At 37.8% G+C, this 12,830-nt stretch overlaps 1 protein-coding gene across 1 annotated transcript; it reads left to right on the top strand.

Annotated features, from left to right (window-relative positions):
- The first annotated feature begins 285 nt into the window (after positions 1-285).
- LOC111606823 (zinc finger protein ZFP69B-like) lies at positions 286-5,369 on the top strand. Its single transcript, XM_023328127.1, has 3 exons — positions 286-1,018; positions 1,712-1,815; positions 1,969-5,369. The coding sequence occupies exons 1-3, from the start codon at positions 742-744 to the stop codon at positions 2,914-2,916; spliced, it is 1,329 nt and encodes a 442-aa protein (XP_023183895.1). The 5' UTR covers positions 286-741; the 3' UTR covers positions 2,917-5,369.
- The last annotated feature ends 7,461 nt before the right edge of the window (positions 5,370-12,830 follow it).

Here is a 12,830-nt window from a genome sequence, read left to right on the forward strand (position 1 = left end):
AATGGAGACTTGCAATGCTTCCTGGTGTCCCTTTATTTGATTTTAATTTCATGCTGAAGTTATGAAATAAAGCAAAATTTGTAGTTTTTCACTGCTAATGTTTTGATTTTTTTCCCCCCTTAAACGCTGGCTTGTTCTTCCCCATAGAATTAATATGGGGAAAAAATTATATTTGAAATCTAAAATTGTTGAATTAATCTTTTAGTTGACGATTAAGAGAGGCTGTGTTGCACATGCCTTACCTGCACGTATGCGGGACGTGATTTCTCATCCGTTATCGCGAGATTTGCTACATCTCTTCACAGGTGCCGAGCTGCTACATAAATCGTGCGATGTTACCTTGAAAGTGAGGCTGCTATATTTATTTTTATTCTAGTCAACAGAAAGTTACTCTCCAGTAAATTACAACCGGATTGTCTATTAATCTGTTTTTAGTGTAGCGTTTAGACATTAAACGCAAGTGCTAGCTTAAAGGATGCATTGCTAGCTTCGTTGGGTCGTTGTTTACATGTTATTCAGAGATAACGAGAAAGCGAAGCAGGGGGTTTCCTGTCTCTTTTAAAGGGTTTTTTTTTACTAAATTACGGTCGAAAATAGCCAACACTTTAGAAGGCTCTTGCCGTAAACTCCCAATTGTATACTGACAGTATCTCAGGCAGCATGTTGTGTTTTCTGGAAGCTCCCAGCGGTGTGTCGGTCAGTCTCGGACATTAAGACGGGTTTAATCACAACAAAAGGAGCATGGAGTCTGTGAGGAGCGCGTTTCACGCTCAGCTGGCCACCATCATGGACTCTCTGCTTGCTGCGGCCGTGTGCGAGATCGCCAAGATCTTCGAGAGCAGCCTGTGCGAGCAGCAGACGGAGCTGGCGCAGAAAGCCGAGGAGATCTCCGTGCTCCGCTGCAGGCTGGAGAAGGTGGAGAGGAGGCACAAAGCTAAGGGTGGAGGCACCGAGGAGGCAGAGCCGTCATCAGGAGACAGAGAGGGCAGCCTGAGGCAACAGATCCCGACAGGATCAGGTATTACAATAGACCTAGAAATATAAGCACAGCCTAAAGTTGTCTTTAGGCAGTTTAAATAATGTAAGTTATATAAATTATAATTGATCTTGTTTTAAAATTATTGCTGGCAAACTTCAAGTGACATGTTTCCTAACCCAGACTGTGTAACACTGATTGGACTAGTACAGTGGTGTCCCACTCCAGTCAAGAGCTGCAGTCCGGCGTGTTTTAGATGTTTTCTTAGTTCAGCACACTTTAACCGAATTAATGTTTCATTATCAAGCTTCTGGAGAACTTGATGACAAGCTGAGGGCTTAATTTGGCCATTATTTGAACTGTGTTGCATGCAGAACATTGGCTTGATAACTTGAGTTGGACAACCCTGTACCGGGGTAAAGGGTCGATGTCGAAAGGAGTGATATTCTGCATAGAAAGCATTCAGAAATACTCATAATTTAATCTGTTTTTAGTTAGCACCCTACAGAACAGTAAAAAAAAAAAAAAAACTTACATTAAAAGAACTGTAGCTCTTAGTATATTATATTATTTTATCCCTGATAAGAATACTTTTTGTGTGTGTGGGTTTTTTAAAATTCTTTTTAAATACAGTACAAATGTATTAGTTTGTACTGTATTAATATTAGTGTAGTCTTAGTTGTACTCTGGTGTACAACTAAGACAGAGTTTGCACTAATCTGTTCTCTTTGATAGCACTGAGTGTGGGGAAGGAGCCATGTCCATCGGAAGCAGAGGAAGTACTCTGCATGCTGAAGGAAGAGGCTACAGGTCAGGAAGGAGCTGCCATAAAACATGAGGTGAGATGTTTTGCTTCTTCTCAGTGACTACCATAGTATACCCAGTGATTTTGCTAAAATATGTCTTAGCTACTACAAATTTACTCATTCATATCTTGTTCTTGTTAAGTATTGAGGTTCTTACAGATTTCTTTTACCTCTTTTTATGAACAGCATCTTAGATTGCGGTCTGCTGCAGTCCAAACCCCGAATGGAAATCTGTGCATTTCCCATCCTGACCACTGCTCTCCCAAATCTGAATCCAGTCTACTTCCAGCAGGTGAGTGGTTACCTGGACTGAACACCACTCGAGGTGCTGTATCAGGTCTGGACCAGCTGCAGGCAGACGGCACTGACTGCTCTGCTGCAGGTAGCAGCAGCATCGGCAACGACGCGTCTTCCTTCCCGCGCGGTTTTAGATCAGACGAGACCAATAACGAAGGTGACAATGCCTCATTTGCTTATCTGGACCAGGAGTCCGAGAACCAGAACTCGGATCAGGGTCCGGGAGAAAAGGAGGCTCAGAGAGATCTCACTCCAGCCTCCTCTGGTGAATCCTGGCGAACAAGAGATGACAGAGGTGCAAGAGGCCACATCAATCACACACGGCGAGTCACTAATTTTACTACCAGAGATCCTCTGCGACCGCAGTCCAACTCCCAGTTGCTCGCAGCACGTCAGACCAACACTCACAGTCATCCTGTAACTCCCAGTGGAGGCAGCGGACGCCCTTACTCCTGCCCCTACTGCACCAAGTGTTTCACCTACCCTTCCCATCAGCGCAGGCACCTTCTACGGCACACCGGAGTCAGACTGCATCCATGTCAGTTCTGTGACAAGAGCTTCCTCACGCCGTCAGAGCTCACTGTTCACACTCGCACGCATACCGGGGAGCGTCCCTTCGGCTGCGCTCAGTGCGGTAAACGCTTCGCCCGCAGCGGCAACCTGAGAGCCCACCAGCGAGACGTTCACATGGGAAAGAGGCCCTTTGCTTGTGTCGAGTGTGGAAAAAGATTTGCCCACAGAGGAAACCTGAGGGTGCACAATCACAGAGTCCATCAAGGGGATCCGTACTACTCTGACGGTCAACCGGAGCCTGACATAGGCCAGAGTGCTATTTAAAAGCAACACAAGTAGGAAGAATACCTACATGAAGTTATTATTCAGCACCTTGGCAGCAATTTGGAACAATTGAAGCTTTTTGGTCTTATTCGTGCTTCTATATTTTTTTTTTTATGTAGATGATTATGTCTAATTCTGAGTCAGTCTGTTTTAGGTCAAATAGTTTTTTGTTCAGTGTAATTGATGTGAATGAATGAATATAATAATCTGAACATAACTGTGGAAGTAAAACAAGCAAAATGTAACTATATTGCTGCTTCTTTTCCTTTTCAAACTTGGCCATTTCTGAACACACTCTTCATTTGAACTGAAAAAACTGTCAAATAATGTTTTATATATGCTACAGCTGCATCTAAAAAATTAAAATATCATTAAAATTGCATTTGTTTCAGGATTTCCGTTTAGTACGGGTACATTCAAATGTTATATAGACTTATTACACAAAGAGTCATATAGTTCAAGCATCATTTTCTGTTAGATTTCATTATTTTGGCTTACTACACAAGAGGATTATGGAAATCCTGAATCAGAACACCTTTTACAGTGGCATTAATTTCCTTCCATAGTTTATGGCTAATAAAAACCCAAAATTAACTTCCTCCAAAAATCAGACGATTAAAAGAGATCAATAAATCTGCTAATATCCAAACATTTTAGTGGAAAGTTAGGTGAAAGGAAAAAGTATGGTAGAAAAAGGTGTGCATATGACAGAAGTAACCACATTCTTTAGGTGATTTGCTGATAATCACCTCTTAGCAAAAACAGCAGCCTCATCGCCTCCATTGATCCAGTGACTCATGCAAAGTTCATGTATATTCTTTGACATTTCTGTATCGAAAAAAACATGTTTAATAGCTTCAATTATAATCTTCAGAGAAACTAAATTTAGGATTTTCCTTGACTGTTGATAGTAATCATCCAAATTGATAGAAAACAATTGAAAGAATTCACTCTTTAGGTAATGAATCTACAATATGAATGTATTTGAGGATCATATAATGGATAGAAATCCAATATATGACTCATAAATCTTGAGTCATAGATAATACATACTTAATATAATTAAGTATTTATTCAGATGAACTAGAACTCATCTGTCTTGCCTCGATGGATGAATATACAGAGTTGTGCAGTAAAGGACGTTTGTTCAGCATGTAGTTAAAACTGATACCACACAATGTTTCCCGTTTCCTGAACATCCTGTATGAAACTGGTAGAAAGCACTAAAGTTATTTTCTTTTTTTCAATTAAGTAGTGGAAATAGAAATAACGACTAGGAAGAATATGACATGAACAAACAACTGGTCCTCCTTTGCACTCTTATCTTTTAGAACGATTTAATCCCTTTAGAGCATTAAACTTCAAAAATGTAAAACATTGCTGTATTGTTTATCCTATCTTAAATATTACTGTAAATATAATTGCTCTTTGTCAGTGCTTACCTTGGATTGAATGTAGTCTTATTTTTCTTCTTCAATATTAAAGAAGATTAATACTTCTTCTTTTTTTTGCTTTTTTTCTCCAAAAAATCTAATTTCCTCCAGTTGATTTCTGGTTAAATATTTTTTCTCCTGGATTTTATGTCTTTGCTACTGCTTGTTTACTTCATAGGCCTTTTATTTTAGTTTTCTGCAATTTTTTTCTTCTACTTTCTCCAATAATTAGACAGCTGAATTTTTTCTTCAGTATCTGTTTTCATAAACAAGCTTATTAGTAAAGTCCGAATTGTTCAGGATTTTCTCAACAGTAAAAAAAAAAGTTTTTCCATTGCTTAAGCTGACTTAACAATATTTACTGTAAGGTTTTATTTATTTTAGAACTGTGGTTTAAAAAGCAGATTGTTTGGCTGCTAAATTAAAGTATGTTTGTTCTTAGTTTGAAGCTTTTTTGGTCTCTTCAAAGCTAACTGTATGTACTTTTTATCAAGTTTAATTATAATTTGACTCGGCTGTGAAAAGCTTTATTGTGGTAAATTTAATGTTAAAGAGGACTTTTTTGTTTCCTTTAAAAAAAAAAGTTAATCGTCTACATCCTGGCTTTTCATTGCGAAGAAATAAACATGTAAGTTTGTTGCACTGTTTTATGTCAGACACCGGGGGGCAGTGCAAATACAAGAAAGGTTTACAGAAATGTATGTTGACAGGTTTTGATGTTCTCAGCATGTTTTACCTTGTTTTGTCCCACATTTGTCACATCTTTTTCCCTGATGCATGCCCGTGTGTCATCATGGTGCCCGTCCTGTAATACATCGTATGAATGTTCAGAAAAATCAAAATGTGAGTTACTTCTATACGTGCACAAAACCTAATGTATTAGAACATGTTTTAGCTATCTTCTTCTTTATATATAAGTATGTAAAACTTGCAAACTTTCTTCTGTTTCTTGTATTCATTTTCTAAAATTGTTCTAAATCCTTCACACATGAGAGATGTCCAATAAACACTTTATTTTTATTAGTCTTTGAGTGTCTTCTGATGTTAGGATTTCCATGAAAAATAAATGTATCCTAGTTGTAATTCAAGAAAACATGTTTAAAAAACCCCAAACAAAATTAGCCACAAAAATGGGATTTAGATGAAGTGATCAAGATATGTTGGATTCCACTTTTTATCAACTTTTAGCTCTTTTATTGTCTAGAAGACCTCAGTTTTTGTAACATTGACTTGGTGTATATATGTTTTTTTTTCTTTTTCATAGACCTAAACATGCACTGAGCCTGTGGGCTGAGTGGGGGCTGATGGGATATTTGTCCCCGTCTCTCCCTCTCGTCTTTCACACACTGCAGAGGGAGGTCTGGCCCAGGCTCTGAGCATGTACTCCCCAAGCTGCTGAGTCCATGGATTGCTCACAGAAACACAACATGCAGTGACCTCCCCTCCCCCTTAAAGGTCACCTATGTTTGTGTGCAGGTCTCTCTCTGCCTCAGTCAGAAAGACTGGAAATATATTAAAAACACAGAGCAGGAAGAGGCTGTGCAACACCACAAAGAGATTCGAACATTAATGTCAGCGTGCCTCACTTGAAAGGTTTAACATTTATAAGTCTGACTCAGATAAGGGTTTGCTGTCTGCTGCTGTTGTGGGCGGATTGAATCCTCACTGGATAAAGCTGGGGGTTCTTACAGACCTTCAAAATGCACGCATAAAGACACGCATACTTTCAGTGCTGTATTTATGTGCTATTTGAAAGCATGCTGCCAGATAGAGGCATTAATCTGTTCACGGATTTGAGTCTCGAAATGCTTTGCGATTGTATTCAGATAGCATCCATTCCATGCAATATTTATTTTGTTTATATTTAGTTGTGTGTAATCGTAAATCTGTTCAAAGCAGCTTTACCTAAAGAGGAAAAGGGCAACAAATATCCGTGGACCAAGATGGACTGCCAGATGTATGATTGCTTTATAAGATTTACAAACCACATGAAACGCCAAATGGAGAGAAATCTGTAAAGCCTTGAAAAGGTTTACCTTCATAGAATAGCTGAAATTGTGATCAGACTAAATTACACACAGCTGGAATATTTTGCATTGGATTTGATTTTGTGGTACCAGAGGAAGGGGTGTGAATACAAAAGCACATCATGCTTTTCTGCTTTTTAATTGTAAAACTGCACAAGGAACTAGGATTGAATCAATTAATCGCAATGAATGGCAATATTTGTCAACTAATTTAGTAATCAATAAATTATTAACTGGAGTATATAGACTAAAAAAATAAACTTTTCTGAAAGAACAACACTGTAAACTGTACAAAAGTAAATGCGTTTTGCATTTAAGATAAAAAACAAACTTGTATTAGTTCAAATTGTGTAAATAAAAGAAATTCCTATTAAGCGTCTTTTGATATCCAATTATTGATCAATTTATGCAAAAATAATGATTTATAAGTGAACCCTTCATTGTACTGATAAGTCCAACAGAAAAAGTTGAGGTTTTTACATGTTGGTATGTTTTTTTAAGCTGCAGATGCATCCTTTGCTACAAATGTTAGAGCATTCACTAAAAGAATGGAAAATAAATTTTGCACAATAAAATGTTTATTTTATTATTTAAAAAAATGAAGTGTTTATTTTCATCTTGCAAATGTATTTCTAATATTTTATATAAAAAGGTTTAAGTGGTTAAATAACAGCTCTCCTAAAGGTGCCAATTTTTTTATTTGACTAGTTGTCAGACTAATCAATAGAATAATCAATTACTGAAATAATCTTTAGTTGCAACCGTAATAGAAACCAAGTATTCTTCCACACTATAATTATGCGCTACTTGTGTTTGTGTGTCACGTAAAAATCCTAATAAAATACAGTGAAGATTGTGGCTATAATAAGGAAATGAATACTTGTGCAAGGCAGTATTTCTCTAAATGACCCATTGCATTGCATGTGTTTATCTTCCTCTGCAGGCTGCAGTTTTACTGCAACTTTCCAGAAGAAAATGACACACTCCACCTTCTCTCATTTCCCTGCTTTCAGCTAAAGTACTCACTCCATCACCCTATCATAATCTGCTGAGTCTGAAATGATCCCCCTGACACCCAGTGAACCCTCTAAACATGTCATATGCATGTAACATAGATTTTTCTCTCCAGGTCTTGTTTTTTTCCCCAGACACTTTATTGCCTTTTATGCATACAGTGGTTGCAGATAGATGCCATTTTTTCTGTGTAAACGTGTGTGTGGGTTGAAGTTATATGGGATTTAGAGCTGCCCAAAGGTTGTTCATTATTATCCAGCCAGTCCCACCTCTCTCCAGGGTCTGTGGTTTCATGCAAGTTGCTATTAAAGTACTAACCCCCCCCCCGCACCCCTTAGGGGAATTATGGTCCTGTCTCCCGCTCAGGGCACTGGTTGATCCATCGTCTGCTGACTGTATTTAAGCTCCCCCTTAATGTGCTAATAGTGTCAAACTGCATGGAGGCTGCAGAGCTTTTAACTTCCATCTCATAATGCTTTCAGCCTTTTGGAAAGTGCAGATTTTATGGTTGCTGGGCTTTAAATATTGGTGATCACTCAGAAATTGTCAATGATTAAGTGCGATGATAAAGTTTCCTTTAACAGATTATGCTGAGTAGATGCACAGCTGATAGCAGAACCGATTGGCTTCATGGAGGCAGGTAGATTGTATATTTGTATCTGGTTGTATTTTTAGTTGGCTGAGGGTAGAGTGGAAACATGTTATCCTCCTCCTTCAGATTTCCGAACGTGTGTGTGTGCATGAGATACGGCACGTTTGAGTCGGTGTTCTCCATAGGCTGCTTGCGGGTTGCTAAGAAACCATGCGTCTGCATGGTGAAGTGGGGGGTGGGACGGGAGAGAGGCAGCAGGTCAACAGAGGCAGACGCATGCGGTGCTGCGTCTGATTGGACGCAGCTTATTGCCTGTGATAAATGAGGGTGATCATTATCATGTTGACGAGTTGTAGGCCTGAATCATGATGGAGTCTGCCATTCCGCCCTTTATGGAGCATTAAGTCAATTTATCTGGTTCAGCGCCTGCCTGGTATTCGCTCTGTGTCACACAAGGTGAAGATGTAGGAAGAGAAACTGATAAAACGTGGCTGGATCCACAAGATATAAATACTGCTCTAGAAATATTACTGTATCTGGCAATGCTTAAGGTCATATGTGAGGCTGCTCACTTTTCATCTCATTTTTATGAACAAATATACAAAAAAAGATTTGCAAATAAATCTCTATGAACTTTGCACAAAGAAAGCAATTTCAATTCAGATCGGATGCCTGAAACCACAGCTACCTTGTGATATAGAGTCCTGGACAAACCTCATAAAATTGCTACTGTGAATTTATCACATCTCAATGTGTCTATCTGTATTTGTTGTTTCTACAATAAAGTGTAGGAAATGATACAGAAAGGATTTATATCTTCAGTCTTGACTTTTGTCTTAAAACTGTTGAATAATTTCAGAACCACATATATTGCTGTGGTGGGAAAAAAAATTACAGCTACTTGAAATTAAATATAAAACTCTCAACTACATAGACGTTAAAGTAGAATAGAATAGAATTCAACTTTATTGTCATTGCACTGTCACAAGTACAAGCAACGAGATGTAGTTTGCATCTATCCAGAAGTGCTCTACGAGATGTAAATATTTATTTACAGATGTACAAGACTATGTATGTATGTATGGACAATACAAACAATAAAAACAAAATATTGAAACCTATACAATACACCAATTAAATTCACGGTTGTAGTTTTTTGTTAATAATTACTTGCAAAATTATGTTTTTAGCAAAGATGATTAAACATAGTTAAAATCCTGATCCCGTGTTAGCATAAAGTGAAATAACTAACTAAAAATGTTTATATCAGGAGGTTTTGGAGCAAAGTTTGCCTTTAAACAACTTTCCAATTTCTAAATTACATCCACAGTATAGCTCTGACTTTTTAAAAATAATAATATTTTGAACTCTAGACAACACTAAAATGTAAAACTCTTTAGAGAAATGAATACAATTTAATCTTATAAGCCATAAAATGTAACATTTAATATTTCTCTTCCTTTTTTTTGCAAAAATAATTCAACACAGCTAAAAGTTTGCTCCGTTATTCACCTGAAAGAAAAAAAAAATGTTTGAGCAGTTATGTTTTCAGTTAAATTTTTACTGTGAAGGTAATTTGTAATGTTTTTTTTTTATTTCTGGGAGATTTTTCGTCTAAATGTCTACTGAAATAATTTTGACATTTAAGAAGGACAGTAGCTTTAAAAGTCACATTTAATTTTAGTTTAGATTGAAGTTTAGACTCTCTGGACTTTAGCTGTTTAGATAAAATCTTCAAAATGAGAATAATGTATGAAATAAAAAAATAACAGCTAATGAAGAATGAGGAACTAAGCGATATATTTAATACTACTCTATGAATATATATTTTTATACAAACTGATGGTGTCTGGTCAGTCCAGGTTTTCAACATGTTCAGAGTATAACAGGAATAATCATTTCTGCCTCCTCAGCCACAGATTTGTGTTGAACGTTCTTGTTAAATCTCACCACAGCCTTCCACCATCTGTCCTGAAGAAGCTGGTGTGAGGGCACAAAAGCAGGTCAGATGCGAATGCAGAGCGAAGGGTCCAAGTCTGGGACGGGTTTGTGGGTGGTCACGCTTGCTGTCGCCATGGTAACAAAACGGACCGTGGCCAAGTGTTCACGCACGAACGACTCGGTCTCAGCAGGTGACAGACTGTAGCCACGCAGGAAGGCCCCGTCAGGGTCATGACGGGTTAACAAGGACAAGCTGACGAGTCTCTATACTGTACAATGAAGCTGCCACATAAACGGCCGATGATTGAGATTATACTCCTAGAGGAATTGTTAAGTTGTCAAGGAGGAGTTAGAGTGACAACCTGAAACCATAGTAGCTCTTACTTTCAGCATGTGAATGTGTGCATGAATGGGTGAATGACTGCTCTGGGATCCAATCTTTGAGCAAGCACTAACATAAACAGCAATTAGGGACAAATTTGATCAATTAAAGCAGAAAAGAGGAAAAAACAGACAAAAAATAGACAATTGAAAGTAATTGTATCAACTGGCTTTCTACCTAAATTGAATATGTATTACTTTGTTAGTATTGCCTTTTTGATTGTATTTTTGAGCTGCAATGCTGATTAGTGATATCCTACTTCATTATTCTTTTCAAAAACAACTTAAGCATAAATAAAAACATCCTATAATGTTGATTCGCAGCAATGTAAATCTTAATGTCATCTCATAGTCATGCACCAGAAGGTCAGAGTGATCTTTTATAAGAAAATACAATACATTGTATGTCAGTATTTCAGAAGAACAGGTAAACAAAAAAGCAAAATTTTTTTAAAATTGTTTTAATGTATTAAATTACCTCTACGTTGCCATAATTGAGATTTGAGCTTAATTCCAGTTAGTGGATGAACACAGTACAGTTAGATGTGGAGCTGTAGCATGTGGAACATTGTGCGTCGTTGGTAAGTAGTCACTGGGGGAGATTAAGGCTGGCGGTCTTGGAGTAAGTCTGATAAACAGCACTTCTTGTTCCCTGGGAAGGAGGGCTAAAGCCCGGCGGCAGACAGCCAGCAGCAATGATGGCACCAACTGTCACTGGCAGCCACACTCTGCTGCCACACCAGCTCAAGCCTCTCTCTGTGTGTATGTGTGTTGTCCTTCAGTAAGTGGCTAATAGTGATCCCATGAAGAAGAGAGGGGCAATATAGACGAAGCATGTGTCTCAGTACTGATAACCCTGCTTTCCAGTGGTCACAGACTGATGTAAAACTTGAGTTCTGATTGTAGGGCTGTTGATGTTACAGCATAGAAAAAGTAAAAATAAATACTGATGGAGAAACTGTAAATAACTTGACAGAAAAGGTCTATATCTGCAACTGTTTGCTATGATTAAAACACGATAACTCATTGCTATTTCTTACCAGTAGATAATTTAGTATTAATACCCACCGTTAGACAAAAAAAGTCTTTCAAATTATTATTATATTTGAACTTTTTCTTTCTCTGTAGGAGGATATATGTTGTTAAATATTGAGATCAAGTTACTCTCAATTTTGTCACTTTGGGGCCGTTTAAAAAAAAGCACACTGAGCATAGGGCCTCCTGGCCAGCAGAGGGCGCACAAGAGTGCTTAGCTTTTCACACAAAATACGGATCTGAAAACTTTACATTTCTAGTTACATATAATAGAAGCAACCCACATTTAGACTCACTTGAAAGGTTTAAATTTAGGAAGAGTTTGAAAAAACTGCCTTTTGTACTAGTTTTAGCATACAGAGTTTGTTAGCTTTGCTAAGTCAATTTTGCTAGTTCAATCATTTCTCCTTGGGTCAGTGCTGCAATTATTTGACCTTTATTTCATTTTGCAGAGTCTTTTGTGGGATTAGTGTCCTTCATTCAACCGTAAAGGCACTGGAAGATGAGCAGAGAGAGAAGGGGAATACATGCAGCAAGTAATTGGGAACTGAACTGGGAACAGCTACGTTGACGAATGTAGCCTCTGTGGAGGGTGACCCTGCTCTACCACTGAGCTATGTGATGCCCCGTTTGACCTTTATTTCAAATAAATCTCGCTACATAATGGACAGTTTTCCTTGTCAGCCATAAAGTGGCTCCTCCTTCATAACCCTACTGACTCAGAAATCCAGCACTCTGGACCAAATTCTTATTTCAGAGAAAGAAACACACTGCCACAATTTGTTCACTTATTTAATAGATGTTATGAAGTAAATATTATGAATATGCTGTTTAATCTTCATACTCTTATCAAAACTGTCCCTGTACATTTCTCCATACAATATGCTGAAAGGTGTACGGTGGCATCCAAATGATTTTCTCTGCCCAGGTATTTTGTTCTGCCCAGGAGTCGGGATTTCAACATGGCAATTTGTTCGTAGTAGATCTTACAAACATTGTGTTAACAGTTAAGCTTTACTTTCCATAAGCAAACATTTGGATGAACATAAAGCTTCATAAAATGTTATATCTTCTTTATTTGATCCGACCAAAGAGTTTTATGAGTTTTATGGAGGAACAGTGTTTCTCTGTGCTCAATGTTCTGTTGGTCAACCTATTTTCTTCCTGCAATGAGAGCACTCTGTTGCATGCAATGAGCCATAAAACTATAACTTGTGTTATTCATTGGGCTTTAGGATCATGTGTTTCTAACAGCTTTGGTTTCTAACTCTCAGAAACTATTTGAAGATAATAAAAATAGGGTTGTCCCATGATCTGTATTGGTCCTTTTTTGCTTTGTGAATAAGACTGTCGCATGTTTAAAATATATGTCAGTTTCTCATCTCTGTGATATTTCACTCAAGTTTCTGTGCTCTGTTTGGTTTTCAGCATTGAGTGAAACAGCCTGAAACCCCTTCCCTGCCTCTTTACTCATTGATTACAACCTTATAA

This window comes from Xiphophorus maculatus, chromosome 23, assembly GCF_002775205.1.
Source record: "Xiphophorus maculatus strain JP 163 A chromosome 23, X_maculatus-5.0-male, whole genome shotgun sequence".
NCBI classification, from domain to species: Eukaryota; Metazoa; Chordata; class Actinopteri; order Cyprinodontiformes; family Poeciliidae; genus Xiphophorus; species Xiphophorus maculatus.